Source organism: Andrographis paniculata, unplaced genomic scaffold (assembly GCF_009805555.1).
Source record: "Andrographis paniculata isolate CXL003 unplaced genomic scaffold, ASM980555v1 Contig69END, whole genome shotgun sequence".
NCBI classification, from domain to species: domain Eukaryota; kingdom Viridiplantae; phylum Streptophyta; class Magnoliopsida; order Lamiales; family Acanthaceae; genus Andrographis; species Andrographis paniculata.
The window spans coordinates 1,331,890-1,352,268 of NW_026137605.1; the positions used below are offsets into that span (position 1 = coordinate 1,331,890).

At 28.3% G+C, this 20,379-nt stretch overlaps 3 protein-coding genes across 3 annotated transcripts; all 3 read right to left on the reverse strand.

The window, feature by feature from the left end:
• Positions 1-8,755: 8,755 nt before the first annotated feature.
• LOC127264205 (transcription repressor OFP6-like) lies at positions 8,756-9,422 on the reverse strand. The gene has a single exon (XM_051293658.1). The coding sequence runs from the start codon at positions 9,386-9,388 to the stop codon at positions 8,885-8,887; it is 504 nt and encodes a 167-aa protein (XP_051149615.1). The 5' UTR covers positions 9,389-9,422; the 3' UTR covers positions 8,756-8,884.
• A 1,648-nt stretch (positions 9,423-11,070) lies between these two features.
• On the reverse strand, positions 11,071-14,948 carry LOC127264199 (uncharacterized). The gene is made up of 13 exons (XM_051293654.1): positions 14,383-14,948; positions 14,216-14,289; positions 14,044-14,115; positions 13,920-13,948; positions 13,782-13,832; positions 13,610-13,660; positions 13,426-13,485; positions 13,272-13,354; positions 13,046-13,193; positions 12,236-12,286; positions 12,057-12,161; positions 11,411-11,572; positions 11,071-11,275 (listed from the first exon to the last, which is right to left on the reverse strand). Exons 1-12 carry the CDS (start codon positions 14,556-14,558, stop codon positions 11,411-11,413), a joined length of 1,062 nt encoding a protein of 353 aa, XP_051149611.1. The 5' UTR covers positions 14,559-14,948; the 3' UTR covers positions 11,071-11,275.
• Positions 14,949-18,412: 3,464 nt separating this feature from the next.
• On the reverse strand, positions 18,413-19,102 carry LOC127264206 (uncharacterized). The gene has a single exon (XM_051293659.1). The coding sequence runs from the start codon at positions 18,998-19,000 to the stop codon at positions 18,545-18,547; it is 456 nt and encodes a 151-aa protein (XP_051149616.1). The 5' UTR covers positions 19,001-19,102; the 3' UTR covers positions 18,413-18,544.
• Between the last annotated feature and the right edge of the window lie 1,277 nt (positions 19,103-20,379).

The window sequence follows — 20,379 nt, forward strand, 5'->3', positions numbered from 1 at the left end:
CGTGGCCGTCCAATTGCACCACTTCGAAATCAACGGTGATAAATCATAGAGGTGTATGTGTTTTAAATTACTTATAGCACATATATCCTATTATATTTCTATATCATATTTATTTATTATTTTTTTAAAAAGAATTTTATGCAAAATATAAAGAGTAAAATGTAGACATTCTAAAATGACACATACAATATGAACAATTTTTTGTCTTTTATAATAATAATAATAATAATAATAATAATTAGGGACAAATTCTAAAGTGGATTTTGACAGCATATATCATTATTCTCAACATAATGATTAATATTCGGTTTAGGAAATTAAAACGACCCAAGAAAATTTGAGATTTAATAATAGAGTCAAATCTTATAATTATCATTTTTTTATATATATAATAATAATAATTGACGAAACATTTGGCAAAAATTAAAGGGTGACTTGGCATAATTGTATTTTAATATAAATATATAAGATAAATTTTATTGTACGTATAAAATGAATTATATAATAAAAATTATAGAAAATATGTTATGTATTAATTTGTTTATTTCAAAATAATATATGTACTGGAAATATAATTCAACAAAAATTAAAGGGGCCCCGGTGTGGTGGTGTTGGAAGAATGTTACAAGTTGCAGACACTTTTGCGAACTTTAAACCTGCATCACATCTATTTGCATTTCTGTCTCCAGATATTTTATTTTATTCTATTTCCTACCCTCAACTATAGCTGGTCTTTCCACCTGTTTTTGGACATTTTAATTATTCTTAATATAATAACTTTCAAAAAATATATATATATATATTGAACTTGATATAAAAAATAAATAATTGAACTTCACAAAGCTAGAGCATTTATATATTTATCTATATATATATATATATTATTGTTGAAAAAATATGGCTTAATTAAAAAAAAAAAAATTGATCCAAACCACAGGCAAGCACACCTATATATTGTCAGTTTTGTTATATCATTTTGTATGGTCAAATTTTAACAATGTAAGATGTAATAGTTGAATTTTTGTCTAATAATTATATAGAGATCATCTGAAAGTTATAGGACCAAAAACATAACAAACTAAAATAACAAAACAAGATTAATAATTAAACACACTATATATAAATTCATTTAGCATAACTTTAGGGTTTGTAGGGTTTGTTCATTTAATATATACATACATATATTTTTAAAAAATATTATATTCAATACCTATATATATATATATATAGATTGTATTCAAAATACCGCATCAAAACTGCATTTTAATTTTACAAAAAAAAAGGGAGTAAGTAAACTTGAAATCAATAGTAGAAGGTGGTTTGTTTGAATGTGTGTGTGTGCATGTTGTGTACTTAACATTCATATTATAATTTTAATATGATTATTAAATAATTCCTTAAAAATAAGCAAACCTTGAACCATGAAAAATATGGATAATCAAACATTGCTTATTATTATTGAAATAAACTTAGTTTATTTTACTAGCTAATTATATATAGCTTTTAAAACATATACAAACAAGGATTTGTTTATTATATTTAAGGAAGGGATTAATTAATCTTATATATATATATATATCTTAAGGTCAATATATTCTTGTTTCACCTTTTTTTAAATCATATAAAATATCAGCAACGGAGCAACCATATCGAATGCATCAATTCTCATAAGGCATAATAAAAAAGCAAGAATAGAGAAAGAACAACAAGATTGATGTGGGGTGGGGTGGGGTGGGGTGTGGTTGGATTGGTGTTTGATGACAAGATCTGACAAAGAGAAGATCGATCAAGAGATTAAAGAAAGGGAGATTACAAGCCTCAAATCTTGATGCCCTAAATCAAAACATTGGCTATCATTGAGACAAGCCCAATTCAACCATCTTGGATTAAAGGTAATGAATAATTATATTGGGGGGTGGGGTGGGGTGGGGGTGGTCCTTCATCTTATCAAGAATCTCTCATTATGTCCAAAGTTTGGGTAACAAGATGAGCCTCCATATTAATCTAATGTCAAAGTGATTAGAACTGTCATTTCAATAAAGTCCCAATATGAAGCCAATATTTTTGCCCAAGTCTAAATATATATATAGAAAGTGGTCACACATTTCATAAAGGAATTATTATAGTGGTTTTGGGTTAGAAATATTTTTTGATATAAAGTAAATTTAAAATTGGAAATACATATTAAATATATTCTATCAACTAAAAAATATTTGTTGAATACCAAATCTTAATTTTAATAACAATTTAACATAAATTGTATTATGCAAAAATAAAATTGAAAATACATATGAATAGCCCCTTCTCTCTCTTCTCTCTTTTGATCACAAACACACAAATGGTTTGCATTAAGTGGTACATCTTTTGTTGAATGAGCAACAAAAGTTTAAAGACAATAACTAATAATGTTAGTTGAAAGGTAGTGGCCATCAATTTATCTAAATTTTTTTTCTTGCTTTGATTACTTTTGGACATTATTTTGTAGAACTATCTAGAATAATACTAAATTAATCCAAGTAAATTACTATAACTATGAAGTAAATTAGGATTTAGAACCCTAACCTTTGGATAAATTAATCCCACAAGTTACTACCTAAAAAATCTTGTAAGTTACCATACCCTTATAGATAATAGCGACAATCAAAGTCTAGTCGAACCCTTAAAAACTTATGTTTTTACTTGGTGATTTTTAATTGGATTTTTTTTATATAAAAAAATATATATTTGGTTGAAGATGTTTCATTAAAAATAATAATAATAATAATTATGTATTTTTATTTAAAAAAAAAATAGTAAAGATTGCATATAAATCAACCAGAAAAAATAAAAATAAAAATCAAAGGATATAAACAAAGTCTTAAGAAATTCAAAGTGTGTTTATTTACTAACACATTAATTTTATCTATGTAAGAAATTGAACGATAAGCACATCATCGATAAAACAAAACTCTACAATAGCAATTATAACTATATATTTCAGTTGAGTTTTGTCGAATCGAATCGCCTTAATTAAAATACACATGCAAACAACAATGGACACAAAGAGAAACATGAAGATCCTAGATTTGTCCTAAATGGTGTTTGATGAGATATATATGATATATATATATATATATGTATATATGCTTACAGCAAAGCTGTTGGAGAGAATATAATCAATTTTTTGGTCACTACTACAAAGAAAGATATATAGATGTGTAGAAAGAGGACCCATTATTGTTTGTCCTAAAGAGGACCCAAGTACTTGGATCATGATTCTATATATATAATTAAATTATCAGAAATTAAATTAAAAAGTCATGGATTTGATTTTCTTGTTAATCAAGTACTATTTCAGACAGATGTTACACACAAGAAGTTGTAGTAAAGAGGGATGGGGTTGGTTTATCTGTTGGCAACAAAAGATGTCTCCCACTCTCAACTCATCTTCACATGGACATGTTTTTATTTCTTAAATCTTTTATGTATATCTTTGTAAAATAAATAAAATAAAATAATTGACAAATAAACTTCGAGTTGAATTATTATTTCAGTGTCTTGCAATGTTGGGAGATTTGGTTTAGGGTTCTTGCCCCTTGTTGTTGCCCGGCGCAAGAAACCCTACGCCATTGTCTTTTTCTTTGTTTGGCGCCGTTTTGCTAATATTCGGGCACTTTTCGAACTCTTCCAAAATGATTCTTGTAAGGGATTAGTGGATCAAATAATTAATTTTGTTTACTAATTTGAAAGAGGAATATATATAAATGTAATATTAGGGTTTGTAGTAAGTCAGCTTCATTGACCGCGCAAAGTTGAAAGGTATGCTATCTTTATATGGCCGATCGAAAGGGGTATTGATGAGGGCTTCAAAAGAGATTGAAGAATTAAAATATTTTATTGCAACACAAGTTTGGTGTGTTTATTTTGGGGTTGTGTTTTCGTTTTGAATTTGTGTAATAGTAATTTGAAATGATATTTTGTGCGAAAATTAAAATATTTTTATTAGAAACTATGATGTCAGCAAATTTATATTGAGAATTATAAAATTTATCCAATTTTTTTCCTCAAAAATATCAAATAAAAAACGTACTTTTTATTTTTTATATTATACTAAAAATCAATTTTACATTCAAAATATCACATAACATCTATTTATATCACATCATATAACTATTCAAATTCAAAATTTTTACTATTCAAATCTCAACTCAAAATCCAAACCCTCAAACAAACACACCCTAAGGTCTATATATATATATATATATATATTAGAGAGAAGGATAAATTGTTTGGAATGTTTTGATGACTTTTATATCTAAGAATACATGAATAATTAGAAGCAATTTTAAAGTATAAAAATAACATAAGACACCAAAAGAATTCATACGTGTAGATACATATATATGTAGAAGCCTTGAAAAACCTAACCCACAAATATAGGGTTTGTTTAGATATGTTAGAGTGTGTTTTTGAGAGTTTTATGAATAATAAATATAATAAATAGAAAATATGTATTTAATTTATGTAACATGAATTGGTATGCAATGTCATATTTTGAATGAAAAATATGTATTGATTGAAATTTTTTTAATGAAAAAGTAACTATTGTAGATAAATTGTCCGATGACAAGTTTGAAACATAAGTAAATAAATCCATAATATTCAAGAAACAGTATTATATGATTACACTGATGATTATAAGACTTGTCTTTACTTTAAACAAGACTGATACTAGGTATAATTTATATCCCAAAGTTAGAAGTAGCGTATAAATAAAAATAAGAGTCAAATAAATTTTCAATAAACTTTGAAACTCGAGGTTCTATTATTATTTTTTAGAATATAAAATTGAAATTCTCTATTTCAATCGTAAGAATACGTATATATTTATAGTATATACAAATCGTTTAGATAAGGTAAGAACCTTACGAATGTCTTAAATTAGATAACTACCATAAATATTATATATTGCTTCTATATATATTTTAACACCCCTCCTCAAACTCAAGATATGATCGAACAAACTTGAGTTTGTCAGAAGTGACCGAAAAAGATATAGCTGAAATCTTCCACGTATGAATTTTCAATTCACCAAGATTGACTGAAAGTGGTGTAGCCGTCCACTGGATCAAAGTTAGAAGTAGAATTCTTAACACCGTTACAATTGGAAACAGGACTCGCTCGCTTTATAGAGCTAGAATCGGAAACAGGACTTGCTCGCTCACAACATAGTTAGAGTCGGAAATATGACTCGCTCGTTCATAACAGAGCTATAGTCGGAAACATGACTCGCTCGTTCACAACAGAGCTAGAGTCGAAAACAGAACTCTCGACGGCATTAAAGTTGAAAGTAAAACTCTGTCAATGAAAATCGAAGTAATAGAGACGGAGACGGCATAAAAATGATAGTATGATCGTGGATAAAAGCAAATACATCAATAAAATATAAATATATATACGGAATATAACGGGTCATAAAGATACCTGAAGAGAATTTGGCTCTGATACCATGCTAGAATATGAAATTGAAATTCTCTATTTCAATTATAAGAATACGTACATATTTATAGTGATATACAAATCGTCTAAATAACGCAAGAATCCTATGAATCTCTTAAATTAGACAACTATCATAAATATAATATATTACTTCTAAATATATTTTAATATTATTATATAATTTTTTTGTATATTTTCCATTTTAGTTGTACTCTTTGATGATTATATACATTTATGTATATATTATAATTGGACAATTACTATACAAATTTCCTTGTATTTTGGGTTTTGTGTGTGTGTGAGACAGAGAGCATATGTTTTAGCTTGGTTATAGGATATAGGCAAAATTACTTATAATTTACGTGTATTTAAAAATTCATTATTTTTTTCATGTGATATAAAAATTGTATAAGATTTTTATTGTATTTTAGGAAGCATTGAACATAATTTTTTTAAAAAAAATTTAGGTGAAATTCTTTTTGTGTTTTTAAAAATATTACATAAAAACCACTAAAAGAATATTCTATGCAATATTTTTTAAAATACGAAAAAAATTTATGTAATTTTTTAAATCATTATAGATAATGATACAAATTTTTCAAATCATATATGGATTATAAGCAATTTCGCATCTATATATATTGGTTTTTTTTTTTTTAAAAAAAATATATTTAATACATATTTTTGTTGAGAATATTATCTTCAAAATTTAATTTTCATTGAAAAAAAAAAAAAAATTCAAATCCAAAACACCAGAAACTCAAAAAACAAACACAACTTACAATACAGCCCTCTATTTAAAAATATACAAACTCCATTTACTTTGCTATTTATTTTTTTTGGATTTATTATATCCATTTGTCAATATTTCTTTGAAAAAGACATTATTATTTTCTTTAATAAAATATCACATTCAACTCACTATTTGAACAAAAATAAAAATTAAATACAAAAAAAAAATAAATAAATAAATTGACCAAGTGAACATATATATATGAAAATTTTCACATATTAATGATATTTTATAATTAATAAAATACTAGAGATTAATAAGCAAAGACTAATATTTTTCTTATAATATTTTCCAAATGATAAATTCTTGTTACATGTGAAACAAATTTATTTATCTAAACTAACAAATATTAGTGACCATAATTATTGATTAAATACATAATTAGGGTCGTCTATATAGGTACGGTGTATTTATATGCGGGGTTTTGGTTTTGAATAATAAAATTATGAATTGAAATAATTATTTGATTTGATATTTTGAATGTAAATATTAAATTTTAATGTAATATAATAATAAAAAATAAGTGTTTAGTTTGGTTTGGTTTTTAATTTTATATTTTTTGAGGAAAAAGTTTTAGAATAGTAAAAATAAAAGCAAAATGCAAAATCCCACAAGTAAATATTTTTTTTCCCTCTCTCATTTTATTTTTATTGAGTAATTAATATTATTTAATTACAAAAAAGACTATTTATTAAATTACTAGAAATTTAATGTTTATTCTGTGCATGGAATAATAATAAAAATTTCAATCAAGTTTCTCATACATTTAATTTGATATATATATATATATAATATTATGAAAATATGTCAGTAGGATGACACAAATATTTAATTTTCTGGATCATCATTTAATTTGCATTTAATAAATCATTCAAATTCCAACGTCGTCCTCTTCTTCTACCATTCACCATCCAAAATTTTTGCGTTTGTTAATTTTCTCTTTTTTTTTATTATTATTATTATTATTTTACTAATATATTAAAATCGTGCAATTTTTTTAATATATATAATTTTTTAAAACTATTTTCTCGTTGAAAATAAATTTATAAATTGCATGTAATTAAGAAGAATAAAAAGATATGCAAAAAAAGGTTAATTGGTTAAAATTAATTAGCAAACTATCCTAATAAATTCCTATAAATTAAATCAGCATATGCTACATAAATTCATATATTCATATATATATATATATATATATATGTATAACACGTTGTGCTAAGATGAATTAAATGTATTGTAATGTCCTAGTATTATATTTATTTTTGGTGCAAAATTTATAAATTAATAATATTTTAATTGTAATGTGTAGTTAAAAGTTGTGTAAAAATAATTCTGTTTTTATCTTTTTGATGTAAATGTAATAATGCGATGATAAAGTATGAATATTTACAGAAAAAATTGAGGTCTATGTTACTAAAAAAAAAAAGGAATTATTACTATATAATTGAATGATCCAAAATAGAAATATGTATGTTTTTTTTTTTTTTTGATAGAAGTTTTAAAATAATATTATTTTATTAATTAATAAAAGTGTGTAAAATAATTTTGATATTTTTATTGCCATTACAAATACAAGGAAAATGATTACTTTGTAAAATAAAGAGGTATTTTAGTATTTTTATATAAATTATTTTTAAAATAATATGAAAATATTAATAATAGTTTTAAGTGATCACTACTAGAACTATTTATTATTATTATTATTATTTTAATGATGTGAGAACTATTTATTTTGATATTTCTTTATATTTAGTGTTTATATATGTATGCTATGAAAATCAATACCCAAAAACATATGTATCAATAAATGTGATGTCAATAAATATTATTAATCAAATATTCCCTCCGTCCACAAATTAATGTTCTACTTTCCTATTTGAAAAGTCCAAAAATGATTGTTCTCTTTCTATTTTTATACATGGAATTTACCTTTTTACCCTTACTATATTTATCTTTTTTATATTTATACATAAAATAAAGGGCTATTTTGTCAATTTACAAAAAAAAACTAATTACCTAAAAATGTGTGTAAATATCACTCAGGACATTAGAAAATGGACGGAGGGAGTAGTAATTTTTAATTATCATCTAGTAGTTATTATATATCACAAAGAAGATTGAGAATTGCCTAAAATAATATGTTAAACAGTTACAAAAATGGATGTTGAATTTCCCTATCTACATTGGTGTGTGTATATCATGTAACAAAACTTACAGTTGTTTGGTTATGCTGTCAATTTTTGATTTATTTTATAGTTAAACATATATATTCTTTCATTTAAAATGTTACATCTAAAAGTTATTTTTAATATGAATTTCTATTTTGATATCTAACTACAAAGCCAAACAAACCCTAAATTACTAAAACTGGAAACACTTGAATTAAGGGTTTGAATCTAGAACATCATCAAACATATAATATACCAAATTAAAGGGTAAAATCTCTGCAAGATTAATTATTACAAATAATATCACAGAAATATTCAAAACAAATTAAAAAAAAAAAAAAAGAAAAAAAGATCAATACCCTAAAATTCAACACCAAACCCTGACTACAATATATATTGATAATATTATTATTATTACTACTATTTCAGCTGGAGCAGAAAGTAATCAGAAGTCCCGGGACCTCCAGTCCTTCTGAAACTCGTCATTACCACCGCCGGAAAGTCCGACGGAGTAAACTCCGTTCCAGATCTCCGTAAAAGCCCTAATTATAATTCCGTGGTAATAAGGCGAGTTCAGCTGTAAGAAGCACTTGAGAAGCTCTTTCAGGTCCTTCTTCGCGTAGATCTCTTTCTCCAGAATCATCTGCAGCATCGACCGCCGGAAGTCCAGGTAAGGGTCGTCGGAATCCTTCTCCACCGCCACGCTGTCGCCGCCGCCGATCCTGCCGAGACGACGGACCACCTTGATGTCGGAATCCGTGTCGGAGGAGGAGGATCTCGCCGGCGGCGTCGCGACGCCGGAGGATAAAGTGGTGGTGGAATTTGACCGGCGGCTCCGGTGGAGTTTTCCGGCGGCGATCACGGCGGCGAGGCTGGGCTTTCTGCAGCTGCTGCAGCCTGTGTCGACAGACACTGTGTTAAGGATGTAATTTTTCTTGGAGATTGCCATTTTTGTGATTAAGGTTTTTGCTTTTTGGGAGAAGTTTTTGGTGTAGTGAGGTTTGTTTGTGTTTGTATATATAGAGAGAATGTTAGGGGCGGTTTTGCTAATCTCACTGCTTGGTCATGGAACTGGATCACGGGCGTTCGAGGGACACGATTTTATTGGTTTGTCATGATTGGAGGTGACCGCCGCGTCACTCTTTAAAACTTGCCACGCTGAGAGAGTAGACATTATAGGCCGGCCATTGACAGTTTTTATCGAAATATAAAATAAAGCCAAATTAGTCCATAATGGGTGTTTTTTTAGCCACCTAGTTGTGCCTCATGGATTTAAACTCCCGATATTTAAAAATTTTGTTTTTAAGACATGGTTCATTTGTTAGAGTGTACTCGTCAAATAGTGACTACGGATTCTCTCATTATTAAAAGGTAATACTCTCTTTGCCTCGGATATTTTATCCGTTTTACTATAAACACGAAAATTTAATAGGGGTATAATTAGTAAATAATTAAAAATATATTAGTAAAAATAATTATCTTATAATAAAAATAATTATAGATTAACATTAAAATAACTAATTAGTATAATTAAAATTAAAAAAATATAAATTAAATTTTTTAAAATAAGATTAAAGTATTTAATTCTTTTATAAAAAACCATGAAAGATAAACATGAGAAATGAATGGAGTAATAAATAAAGGAGAGTCTTTTATATTTTGAATTTATTTTCTTTGAATTTAATTATTTATAAATAAAAATATGTATTGCTATATAGTACTTCATCCATCCTATTTTAATTAATATTTTAAAATTAACATATTTTTTTTAGTTAAAATATACTAAATTCAAACATATTTAATAAATAAATATTTATTTAATTATATAACATCATATACATGAGTAAGACTATTCAAAATTCTTTTATTTATATTTATTTTTTCATAAAATAAATACTACTTTTTATCTACATTCAAATTCTATCTCTTTTATAAAATTAGTTTATATTAATTATAAATAAAAAAATCTTTTTTATTTACTTGTATCATATGAAATTTTTATTTTTTATAAATGATGTTCATATTATTTTTTTTAATTGCGATATAATTTTTAAAATAATTAAATAGATATTTTAAAATTTTTTAATCATATATATTCAATTTATTTGAAAATGATCAATATAATTAATTATATGAAAAATAATTTCATAATTTACTATTATTAATTTATTAAACATAGTTACCTTAAATGTCTTACTAATTAAAATGATCAACTATATTAGGACAGATAGAGTATATATTTTAACAAGAATCATACAATAATAAAAAAAAAAATTAAATTTCATTTTTAAGTGATAACTTTCACAATTTTATTACCATTTTACCGTTCCTTTGTGTTTAAAATTTTGTTATACATAAAGAAAGAACAAACATTCTAAATTAAAAATAATTGTCAATGAAATTAGCTAAAAAAGAAATGAAATACTTTATCTGTGGTATTAAGGTGTGTTTGTTCCCCTAAAAAAATTAAATTAAATACTTATATTTTATTTTTTATATTATACTAAAAATCAATTTTACATTAAAAAAACATCACGTCAATACCTATTTATATCACATCCTACAACTATTCAAATTCAAATTTTTTACTATTTAAATTTCAATTCAAAATCCAGACCCTCAAACAAACACACTCTAAATAAAAATATCTTCTAATTATCTTTTAATTTTTTTTAATTTTTGCTACAGACCAATAGAGACTATTTTTACATAACTAATGGAGTAATACAAATTCTATAAAACAAAAGTGTTCGGCTAGTATGACTTTCCTATCGGTCTGGTTTGCAGGTATTAGGTTTGGCCGGAGATCTGCTCAGTGCACACTTTCGGACAGCGGCTGCGGATTCCAATATCATAAAAAAAAAAAAAAAAAAAAAAAAAAAAAAAAAAAAATCCGTAAGGAATGGTCTGCTAATGTGAATCTTGACTCGAAGTGACCATTGATTTATAAATAAATGATATGAGAATCCACCTATAGCTTCGACTCCGAGCTCAAGTTCCTCCCATTGTCTTTCTTGATAATTCCGGCGACATGTCGCGCAACCCACACCGATCCGGCCTCAGAACAAGAGAAAGCATGCGTATGACCCTCACGCTCGACCTCCGCAGAGGCATCTGGAACCTTCCGGCACATCTGCCATCAAAGAGACCAACACGAATTAGATATCCAGCAGTGACAGAGCTAGCCGTAAAACTTCGAGGGGTCAAAATATCAGTTCTTTTTATCGATTCAAATGTTGTGTTTTTCGATTTCTCTCAGCATAGTCGGGTAAAAAACAAATTGAGAAAAACTAAATAATTTTTAAACAAAAAAAATCGAAAACATTATATAAAATTCATTAGTTATTTTTACTATAAAATAAAATAAAATTCAAAAAGTAAAAAATGTAAATCAACAAATAAACAAATTTTTATTATATTTTACACTAAAAAATACATATAATTTGGGGGTTAAGGTGCAGTCTCCCAAGCCCCCATTTCCATGATGTCGGGTAGCCGCCAAATTGTGACCTAGCCGGAAGGCCGGCAACTAAAATAGCGCGTATTGTTTGCTCGATATTTCAAAACATTTCTCGAAATGCACACACACAACATGAATGGATCGAACAACGGCTAACCTCTTCATACAAATGCAAGGGACCCCAATGATCATCGGCGCCAAACAAAAACGCGATTCGATTCCTCTTCCATCGGATCAAATCCCAATCCGGATTCTCCGGAAGCTGCCAGACGATGATGAGTGAGAAAAACCGGAAATGCGATGAGGCGAGATGAGTAAAGAAGAGAGACGGCGTACCTTCTCGAACTCGGTCATTGCCATGTAGAGCATATTCCGCATCGTATGATACTGCAGAAAATAACTAATTTTTCATTCCAAATATCGCATCAAATACTATTTCAGCTCGAGTTTTTACTGATTCCAATGTGTTTCCTTACCAAAAATTTCCCAAATTTTATCCCCTCCGTCCCATTTAATTTGTCCACTTTCTATATTTCTGTTTGTCCCACATAATTTGTCTTTTCTTTTCTTGAAAATATAATTATATACTTTAATCACATTTTAAAATTTATAATTATTTTTTTTATTTTAATTAAATTATTTAGTTATTTTTATTAAATCATAATTATTTTCACTAATACATTTCTTAATTACTTACTAATTACACAATATCTAAAACTTCGTGCATAAACTAAATTGGACAAATTAGCTGGGACAAAAGAAAGTACTATTTAGATTCTGCGTGTTTCGAAGAAAATACTTCATCCGTCCCAATTCAAAGTATTCCTTTTACCATTTTTGTCCGTCTCGTTCAAAAGTATCTCTTTCCTATTTTAGAAAAAACAATTGTACACTAATACCAAAACATCTTTAATTTTTACTTAAATTACAAACATATTATTACACATACAATTACTTTACATATAAAGTCAATAAGCAAAAATGTCAAAATTTCTTGCAGACATTTTTAAACCAAATCTTTCCAAATCAAACCCAAAGAAGCATGTACTCTTTTAGACAACAAATGAGAAGTAGAATGAATCGCGCCACAAATCTAAAACGTGTAATGTAAAGAAGTGAGCGCGAGCAAGAACAAAGCGTCGTCACCTGAAGAACATGGCTGCATAGAACTTCGACAGCAGAAGACGACCACGATTTCCCGATCGAATTTTTCACGAGGAATTTCAAAATCGACGTCGGGAGAATTCTCAACGAAGCTCCGATCGTGCTAAGCGCGGCGCATAGAGCGGAGGACCTACATTGAGAATTAGATTTTTCGACACAATTAAACTTAAAACACGAAAAAAGATTAAGTTTTTAGGAAGAGTTGTACGCTGCGATTTTTCTTATCAACGATTGAGTCGACGAGGTCCGGTCGACAGCCAAAAATGGATACAGACAGATGCAGTATGCAACCTAAAGAATCGAAGTGTTCGATTACTACGACGCTGTAATAAATACCGAATAATAATCTTTAAATAGCATACTTTCTCTTGAGATCTTCGGAACATTTCAAGACAAATGTGTGCGCCGATGGAATGACCGATCTGAATCCATTAGTACATACACATTTAGAAATATCGAAGAATTCTTCGGACACTGCTGTAATAGAAAACTGGACATGATCGCGCGATGACAAAACAAAATTTGATCGCGAAATACGGTTCTTACCAATACGACGGGCACATCGACGTCTTTGAGTTCATTATCGACAAAGCTTATCTGAAAATTTTTAAGAGTTCTTCGATACTAAATAAAACCGAAAGCTTCTTTGAAACAACGTCGATTTCGATAGATGGCCTTAAAATGCATACATTGCCATTATCATTACAAAAAATTATACCTTATGATCGATTTGTTCTTGCAAAGAGAACAATCTACCGGACTCCGAATCCTAGCAATTGTATTTTTTTGTGCTGTTATTACAATGTCAGAAAGAACATTAGATTGGATCGATGTGTAAGAGAACAAACAAACTTACCTTGCCCGAGTGGGATATGTGGCCAACAGCTTCATAAAAAAAAATTAATCAAATAAATTAAACAATCGCCATGGATGCAGAATTCGAAGAAAACAGAAATGAAATTCGATAAATCATCACAAGCCTGTGATCGATGCAGTTCCTCCAAGAAACTCAAACAGCCAATCCAAAAAATCAGCGTAGAACGAAACGACTCCTATGACACAAAAAAAAAATAATAATAATACATTCGATAATTAATTGCCCAATCCTTTTCCAATCGCACAGACAACCTCAAACATGGATGAATTGAGTACCAGGATTTCCAGGAACAAACACAATGTGCAATGCAGGATTATGGCAAGAAATCTCTAACAATTCCGTCTTAAACCTAGGTTAAAATCAGCACGAAATCAATTAATCAACAAAAGACAGCGAAATCCACGGTAAGAACATGAACAAAACGACGTCGTTTTAGAATCACCCGGAAACATTAGCGAGCCGAAAAATTGCTTGCTTCCTCGTCTGAATCAGACCTAATTTTTCACTCCCCATCGGTTTCGCGCTGCGGAGAATTGTTGTGCAGTTAAAGAAATGGGTTCGGAGGTTGGAGAAGACTCTTGGAGGGGGTGAGAAAGGTTTCGACAGCATCGGAATCATCGATGTAGGGATGGTCTTTTGCGGCTGTGTTGTATTGTAGAGTGTAGTGTAGGATTCGGAAACGCGCTTTTATTTTCCGCGACACGTTTTTTGGGAACTTTATGCATAATCGTGTTTTTGGAGGATATTTTATTTAGATGTTCGATGAAGCTTATTTATTGCACATAATAATTACCAAAAAAATAAATAAGAACAAAACAAAAGAATAAATGAATCCGCTGTTGTAGTAGTTTATCAACCTCGTTTGGATTTGTATATGTTCATGTTATAGATAGTTTGTGGCTGGAGTTGGGATCCCGGGACTTCTCTTCTTGGAACCTTGGACCGAGAGTAAATTTTGAGAGGCTTTCGACTATCGTTGAATTGTTGAATTTTAAATTAGAAGTTAATTGTGACTGATTTATTTAATTAATATTTAATTTATAATATAATTTAAAAAATTTAAAATTTTATTTAAATACTTTAAAATTTATATTTTAATCAAATATATTAAATAAGTAAAAAATAAAATTTTATATAATTCAAATAAATAATATAGATATATAAATCTTCATTCATAAGTAAAAATTAATTTTATAAAGAATACTACAAACATATATTCCTATTTTTTTTTTCACCGAGTTTTAGAAATATTAATATTATATTAGGATAAAGTCGTAATAAAGGTAAAAAGACTAAATTAACCCTATTAGTATTGTATGATATAAAAGTAATAACATTTGTGTAATATATTGTAAATTGAAATGATATTTGTAATGTTAGGTAGATAATACAATTACTAAGAAAATGAAATAGATATTTTGCTATGGGACTAACCAAAATAAAAAAAATGAATAAATTATCAAAGGACGAAGGAAGTATTTATTTGTTCAAGAAATAGATAGAAAATAAAAAATTTTAAATGACTGTGTGTGTTTACAAGAGTTTTTTTTTTAAGTATTTTAAATAAAAATCAATATTATTGACGTGTTTTTAATAAAAATATGTCTTTCGTCCCATAAGAATAATGTCACTTTCTATTTATATCGATCTCGAAATTAAGTTATTATTTTCTAATTTAATAATTATATTATATATCTAACATAATAAGTACTTTTATAATTTACAATATATTACACAATTGTCGTTATTTTCATATTACTCGGTACTAATAGAATTGTTTTGTTTTGTTTTTACTGCAAAAGTAATATAATACTAATATTTTAAAAATTATGGTGAAAAAAATCAAATAATACTATTCTTACTGGATGTAAAGAGTATAATATTTCGTCTTATAAAACATAATATTATTTCAAGTGAATTTTAAATTACAATCAAATCAAATTTTTTAAATTGAAATAATTGAAAGTTCTTAGAGGGCATGCTTTATATGATATTGCTTTTGGCGTATGAATTCAATGCTCACTCTATGTACATAATCAATTTATTCACCCAACAGTTTTTAATGAAATTATTCTTTATAAATATTATTAAAAAAAATAAATATATACATATTAATATAATATTCCTCCGTCCACTTACAAAGTTTACATGTTTCTATTTTGGGACGTCCAATTACAAAGTTTACATTTCATTAAATACCCTATTTTTTTCCATAAATACCCTTACTTTACATCACATCATTATTTTTACACGAAAAAATAAGGGCAAAAATGTCATTACACTACTTTTAAAATACTATTATTTCTTAAACACCGCGCCAAAAATAAATGTAACCCTTGTAAATGGACGGAGGGAGTATATATTATTCATTCATAAAAAGTCAATCATTTAATACAATGTTATTTTTTATATTACAACATAGTTCTCCATACAAAAAAATCAATTCATCTAAAAACACGCTGGGTGAAGAGATTCATCTAAAAACGCTGAGTCGAATTTATCGTATAGAATTAATGTCTTCTATTCTAATTATTCATGTGTTTGAAAGTTTAAGTGCGTTTGTTTTGTGTTGTGGTTTGAAGAAATTTTTTTTAATGTAAGATAAAAAAATTATGTAAATAATATAAAAATAATAAAAATATGTAGTAAAAAACCTTTTGAAAAAAAACAATTAAAGTTGTAACCGCAAGTTATTAAGTCATTAAAAAATAAAAATTATAGATTTTTACGTTTATAGATGAACAAGTGATATATAAAAATTACTCTCTCCGTTTCTGATATAATGTCCGTCCTTGATATAATGTCAATGTTACTTAGACACAAAATTTAGAAAATGTATGACTAGTAAATAATTAAGAATTTATTTTTAAAAATAATTATAATATAATAAAAATAATTATATATTAAAGTTAAGATAACTCATTAGAATAATTAAAAATTAAAAATAAATGAAATTTAAAAATTTTAAATATGATTAAAGTGTATAATATTTTTTTTAAAAAAAAATGACATGAAATGTGTGACGAATGCAAAAAAATGTGACATTATATATGAGACCGACGGAATAGTTAAATTTATATTAACTCCATCCCACAATGAGTGTATTTGTCGCTATAGACACGAGAATTTAAAATAAGTATAATTAGTAGATAATTAAAAATATATTAGTGAAAATAATTAACCTATAATATAAATCATTATAGATTAAAATTAATACTTCCTTCATCCCATAACAAGGTATTCGTTTGCTTTTTGCACGGAGTTTTAGAAATATTAGTATTATATTGAAATTTAGTATGAATAAAGTGAAAATTACTAGAATAACCTTATTAGTATTGTGTGATATAAACGTAATGACATTTGTGTAATATATTGTAAGTTGTAAGGATATTTGTAATGTTTGATAGATAGTTATGAGACAGACTAAAATGTAAAAATGATAGTTTGTTATGGAACGGACGGAGTATAACTAATTAGTTTAATTAAAATTAAAAAAATTAAAAGAAGATTAAAATAGATAATTTTTTTTTTTTTGAAAAAGGTGACATGAAAATTATTGTTAAAAAAAAAATGACATGAGATGTGAGACGGACATAAATGATAACATAGATGCGGAACGGATGGAGTATTATTTTAGAATTACGTACTAAAAATATCTTTAATTAATAGCTGTTAAGGAGTATTATAATTCTATTCTCTTTAATTAAAAAAATTGAACTTACAATTTTTATAAATATAAATCATTCTCCTCAATAAAATATTAATTATTTAAAACATAAAAAAACAAATATAGAAAGAATAAACCCTAAATTGAGGTATTGGCTGAAACTCGGGCATTGGGACCTACCTACCTGAGTTCCATCCAAGATGATATACCGTACCGTACCGAAAATACCGATCGATATCGATATCGTATCGAATTTTTTGGTATGACGAAAATATTTATCGGTACCGTACCGAAATTTTAAATATACCGAATTTTGGCACATCAAAATTTTCGGTATTGTAGGTATATATACCACTTATACCGAAAATTTTGATTTTGATAGATACTTGTATAATTTTAAATTTCAAAATAATTAAAAAAATTAATAAATATCACAATTCTCCACCTTAAAAATATTACGAAAAAATCAATAAATTTTCAATAGTTTATATATATATTTTTTGTTATGATTTTAAAAAAATTAATAATTATCATTTATATTAATAATTAAATTATTTAATAAAAATAATATCGGTACCGAAATACCGAACTCTCCGAAAATTCATACCGATACCGAACTTCAGTATGATATCCATACCGTACCGAAATTTTCGATATTCTCAACAATAAGTAGGTATTTCGGTATATTGGGTAAATTTATCCGTTCCTAGTTCCATCATCCCCACAGTCCCTTATGGATCACACTAAAGAAGCTTCCATAACAATACCATATCATATGATCAAACAATAATAATAATAACAATAATAATAATAAAGCTTTTTTAAGTTTTTATTTATGTAAATTATTTTTTCATTTTGATTTTAATTTGCATCAAACGTAATCTTAAGCGACACACGCACACACTTACACGAATTGAATCGAACGGCTCTGGTGGTGCTATCTGAGGCCCGGAAAAATCTGGAGCGTCCAATTGAGGATCCGAATGACGCTACGGCGGAGGAGGTCAAAGAAGGCGGCGACGCGTTGGCAGAAGCCGTCTCCGGCGGCGCCGGGCGACGAGGACATCGGCTGGAGGTACGCCCAAGCAGCCTGCTTCACGAGCCGGTTACGGATACAGATGTCGGAGTCCGATTGGAGGACCTGGCTCGGCTTCGGCGAGTTCACGGCGGCCGCCGGCAGGAGGTCTTTCAGGGAGGTGTAGCTGTAGGACGCCGGCTTGATGACGAGGAGCTCGAGATCGTCGGAGGAGGAGGAGAAGGTTCCGGTGGTGGTGGTGGAGGAGGAGCTGCGGTGGGGGAGGAGGATTAGCTTCGGCGGCGCGGCGGGGACGGAGCTCCGGCGACGGAGGAGGGGGTGGTCTTGGCCGTTTGTGGGGGAAACGACGTCGTCCATGGAGGCGGCTCGGCGGAGCTTAGCGGCGCGGCTTATTCGGCTCTTAAGGGTTTGTTTTGATTTGGGTTTCAGTGTTCAATTTTGATTTTCTCAGCAAGCCAACAATTATTGGGGCTTACATAATACAAACTTTCTGCGTAGAAGTGCTGGAAGATCCCGGGACTTCGGGGCCGGATTTGATACGCTCCACTTCTAGCGTGGGACCCGTTTTTTCGATTGTATTGATCTACTCCGGTGTCGCCGTCCCCGGGCTTCTTAGATTTAGTGTCCAATTTTGACTTGTGGAAAGTCAAAAATACCCCTAACTGAATTTATTTTTTGGAAGAAATGGGAAAGGCAAATGGCATATCGACACAGCAATGACAAATAATCCAATATGGAAGAAAGGTGGTGGTCTGTTACGAAAGAGAACATCAATGAATTATTTTGTTGGGGTCTTTTTATTTATTTTATAATAGCTAAAACCCATATAATTTGTTGGGTGGTTTTTATTTAAATTTTTATACACACATGAAAAATTAATACGTGGATATATCATTTTCTTGAAAATGGGTAGTCATGGGGCATGGGACCCACAGTTGCCTTGGTTCTTAGAGAAATCGTGTTGGCCAAATGAGAAAACGTTTTGTAATAGTTCAATTTGTTGGGGAAACTATATTCTCCCTCCGTCCCATAACAAGATATCTATTTATTTTTTGCATCATTGTATTCAACGTTAAAAATATTTTTATATTTGTATAATTTTTTATATAAATGTCATTGTATTAGTATAAGATACTAATAGAAATATTTTTACAATTTTTTCTTAATTTGTAATACGTTTTAATATAATAATTAATATCCAAAGACAAACACGCAAAAAGTAAATGAATACTTAGTTATAGGACGAATAGAGTATTTGAGTTTTACTATTCTAATACTTTATCTTTTAAAAAAATATTATATCGAATAATTATTTTAATTTAAAATTTTACTATTCAAAACTAGAATCAAAATTAAAATCCTACAAATAAACACATTATATGTGTTCCGGGAATGATAAGAATTTTTTTTCTACAATGGCTCTATTTCACAAGGGAAAATGTCTTTTCAATCTCTTCTCTGCGAGCAAATCCGTAGCTACGGTGAATGAGAATCTCTCTCAATTTTTTCTTCAATTTCTTGAACATTTCTTAATTTTGAAAAAAATTCTAAGAATTTATGAATAGAGTTAGACTTGAGACAACCTTTGCCGAAAACAAAATTCACTCTAATGGCGGCTGGTGAAAACTTTGGCGTAGACAGACCGGTGGTCATGATGAAAAGAGAAGAAGAGGGTGGCCGCGATCTTGTCTCAACTGCATGAGACAATGTCGACGGTGCACCAAAATTATGGCCCG

Coding starts and splice junctions, on each gene's coding strand:
- LOC127264205 (XM_051293658.1), bottom strand. CDS start 9,388: ATGGCAATCTCCAAGAAAAATTACATCCTTAACACAGTGTCTGTCGAC.
- LOC127264199 (XM_051293654.1), bottom strand. CDS start 14,558: ATGATTCCGATGCTGTCGAAACCTTTCTCACCCCCTCCAAGAGTCTTC. Junction 14,290..14,382: donor CGGCTCGCTAATGTTTCCGG/GTGATTCTAAAA, acceptor ATTTTAACCTAG/GTTTAAGACGGAATTGTTAG. Junction 12,162..12,235: donor CAATGACCGAGTTCGAGAAG/GTACGCCGTCTC, acceptor ATCGTCTGGCAG/CTTCCGGAGAATCCGGATTG.
- LOC127264206 (XM_051293659.1), bottom strand. CDS start 19,000: ATGGACGACGTCGTTTCCCCCACAAACGGCCAAGACCACCCCCTCCTC.